The sequence below is a fragment of the Wasmannia auropunctata genome, unplaced genomic scaffold, assembly GCF_000956235.1.
Source record: "Wasmannia auropunctata unplaced genomic scaffold, wasmannia.A_1.0 LD336076.1, whole genome shotgun sequence".
Classification (NCBI taxonomy): domain Eukaryota; kingdom Metazoa; phylum Arthropoda; class Insecta; order Hymenoptera; family Formicidae; genus Wasmannia; species Wasmannia auropunctata.
In genome coordinates this window covers 5,418,238-5,421,197 of record NW_012026814.1, presented here as the reverse complement: position 1 = coordinate 5,421,197, position 2,960 = coordinate 5,418,238, and the positions used below count along the sequence as shown (strand labels likewise).

The 2,960-nt window shown below is 31.4% G+C and overlaps 1 protein-coding gene across 2 annotated transcripts; it reads right to left on the bottom strand.

The window, feature by feature from the left end:
* Positions 1–1,456: 1,456 nt before the first annotated feature.
* Positions 1,457–2,664, bottom strand: LOC105449345 (pyruvate dehydrogenase phosphatase regulatory subunit, mitochondrial-like). 2 transcript variants are annotated; one of them, XM_011688516.1, is made up of 2 exons: positions 2,208–2,664; positions 1,457–1,644 (listed from the first exon to the last, which is right to left on the bottom strand). In XM_011688516.1, exons 1-2 carry the CDS (start codon positions 2,507–2,509, stop codon positions 1,575–1,577), a joined length of 372 nt encoding a protein of 123 aa, XP_011686818.1. In that variant the 5' UTR covers positions 2,510–2,664; the 3' UTR covers positions 1,457–1,574. The 2 variants fall into 2 exon arrangements, with proteins under 2 accessions (XP_011686818.1, XP_011686819.1); XM_011688517.1 differs by having other exon boundaries at positions 1,457–2,112; positions 2,208–2,663.
* Positions 2,665–2,960: the final 296 nt, after the last annotated feature.

Here is a 2,960-nt window from a genome sequence, read left to right as displayed (position 1 = left end):
GTTCAGACGTGTGCTCTTCCGATCTTTATACTGCCTTTAGACTAAAGATAGTACATCGTGGTTTGCATTTGCAAAATATTAGTTATCTATAAAGTATATATTACGTATATTAAATATAAATTAGAAACCTATATAAAAAAAAAAGTGTCGCAACCTTTTAATGAGCGAGTGTACATACACTGCATGATCCGCTTCATGGGAAAACAAGAAAAGGCGGAACGAAATCAGCGGAAGAGCTGTGATTGGTTTCGTTTTAATTCCGCTTCCGTTCTGCTTCCGCCTATATCGCTTTGTGTGCCGGTGCCCTGAAGGTGCTATTTCATTTGAGAATAAGCTGTTTTTTATAGCTGAACTGCTGAACTAGTTTACAGTTTATCTTTCTCTTTCTACATTGGAAAAAGAAAGATAGACTCTGAACTGTAGCCAGTTCAGCTATAAAAAACAGATATATATATTACTTATATTATATAATACATATATTACTTATATAGTAATATATGTTCTAAGCATTTCATGCGCAGTGTATAGTCACAGCAATTCGTTACTATTGGTTAAAAATGTTATTTATCACTTCATTTCTACCAATGTAGATTAATTTTAATTCTCGGTTTAACTTATTTTGTATGTGTCTTTTTCCAGTTCTAAAAATTAGAAAAAGATAAACAGTGAATTAAACCGAGATTAAAATTAATCTACATTGGTAGAAATAAACAATAGACGCACTTCCGGCGCAAAATACATTTTGCTGCATCTTTTTGAAGTTCAACCAAACAAACAGTAAAAGCGAACGAGCAGTAAAGCCGAAAAAGTCGTGTCAGCCGTGTGCAGCAAGCCGTGCGTTATAAACTTGTGATATAATAACAGAATAATAACTCGTCGATATAACAGAAAATATAACGAAAAATGACATCGGATGAAATACGGAAACATATTTATGATTAATTTATTTTTAATAAGCCCTAATAGGTCTAATATCCTTAGTAGTAATTTGTTGCAAAACTGCTGTAAATCTGAGGAAGCAGATCATAATGTCCTCTTGGCAGAATATGTCAAGAATCTGCTGCAAGAATTGTAGCATTCTTTCGCCAGAATCTGCACATTATTTCTGCTAAAAGAATCTTATAGGTATCAGTCTGCTGACAGACTGCTAACAGACTGTTTACAGATTGCAGTTACGGAAAGAATCTGCTTCAAAATAGCTCGATTTCTGTAGCAAATATCTGCAAATTGTTGAATTCTGCTGCAATTAATTACACGTAGATTTTGCTCTGCAGAAAATAGCAGAAAATGCTACTAGGGATATGTATATGCACGATTGAGATCATAACTTTAATCTATTGACATTGAAAACATAAATGGTCTGATAAACCGTAATTATAACTTTTTAAACTTGGTTATTATAAAGTGATCTTATAATTTAGAAAGTTATTATTTACTAATAAATAAAATAATGGGCTATGAGCCAGAGCAGGGTTATTTAATACGTAATATAAGATACGTTAAATGCAATTATACAATATAGATATACTCAATGCAGATATATCGCTGTTTATATTTATGTACTTATATTTATATTAAAGGTTAAACTTCAATATGTTGCTGCTAAATTCCTTTTCATACGCAACAAATGTGATGGAAGCAGTTCTGAAAAATTTGAATCACGTGACATTTTGCTGCTACTGCGTGCTGCATATGAAAAAGCAGGCATTTCAGGATCATGACCTCAACAATGATATATGTCAAGGTCAAGGTCATTGGCGCTAAATAAGAGTTTTACCTGTGATTATAAAGTAATTTATAAAGTTTAAATATCTCAAAAATTATAAGAGATTACCCATCTAGTTGTTAAAGCACTTAAAATAAAAATATATTACTCAGGAATAAACTCTATAACATATATCAAAGTCAAGGTCAATAAAGCTATTAGATTATTTTATACATTCTTCTATAATTACTGAAATTTTTTCACTAGGATTATGACCATAAATATAAATATTTTATGCAAATAGTACAAAACATATTCTACAAGCTCTATTATCTTAACTAGGATCTTAGTGTAGACACAATTGATAAAGTTGCTACAATATTTTGCTCGAATTTACTGGCAACCTACTGATATATTATTAATATTTTGTTCATTAAGAAAATAATTGCAAGTTACGATTAAAATTCTAAATATATAAATTACAAATTAGGCATAGATTTACGTGTTTTGCTCCAGAACAAGGACATCGTTCCATCCATTCAGTATTAAATGATAGGCGACCGAATTGGCGACAGTTCCAGCACCGGCAATGACAATTTGCGATTGCGACGGTAAGTACGGTGGATTTTTAGACGAGCGATTTTTTTCACTGGATAATAAACTGTGTCCAACATCCATGGACTGCCATCGCAGAGAATTCTCATCGTCGTAGGTTATGTAACGCACGCCAACTGAACGTCTTACTCTTAAACTATTTTTTCCGAATGATAAATGCGTACATTTCGAATGGAGTTGTTTCAACATTAAACGTCAATAAACGATTTAACAGTGTGAAATACAATTTGTTTATAAGGGCAATTTCACGCAACGTCAAAGCATTAGATACACAGCGGCTACTTCCGCTCCGTGGTACAAGTTTCTCTCTGGGGGTACATACATACATACATTTACTAGGGAGAAAGAGAGCCGTCGACAAAACGTCAAACAAACAACCACTAAACCCTGCTTTTTCATGGATCCCAATCAGCACACAATATTTTTAAAATGTTTTTTTTTTCATTTCCTGAACTCATTTTGGAAAAAATATTTATTTAACATTTATTTAATTTTTTTTTTATTAAATATTCGTTTAGACTGATTTCTAAGGAACGTTTTTTAAACGTTTATTTAATATTTGTAAAATATTTATTTAACGTTAATTTTATAACATTTAAAATAATGATTTCAGTATACATTTTTTAAACGTTTATTTAAT

Bases quoted from the DNA above. Each gene is read 5' to 3' on its own strand.
- LOC105449345 (XM_011688516.1), bottom strand. From the start codon at position 2,509: ATGTTGAAACAACTCCATTCGAAATGTACGCATTTATCATTCGGAAAA. The intron at 1,645-2,207 runs GTAAATCTATGC...CAAATTTTTCAG, and splicing joins CTTGTTCTGGAGCAAAACAC to AACTGCTTCCATCACATTTG.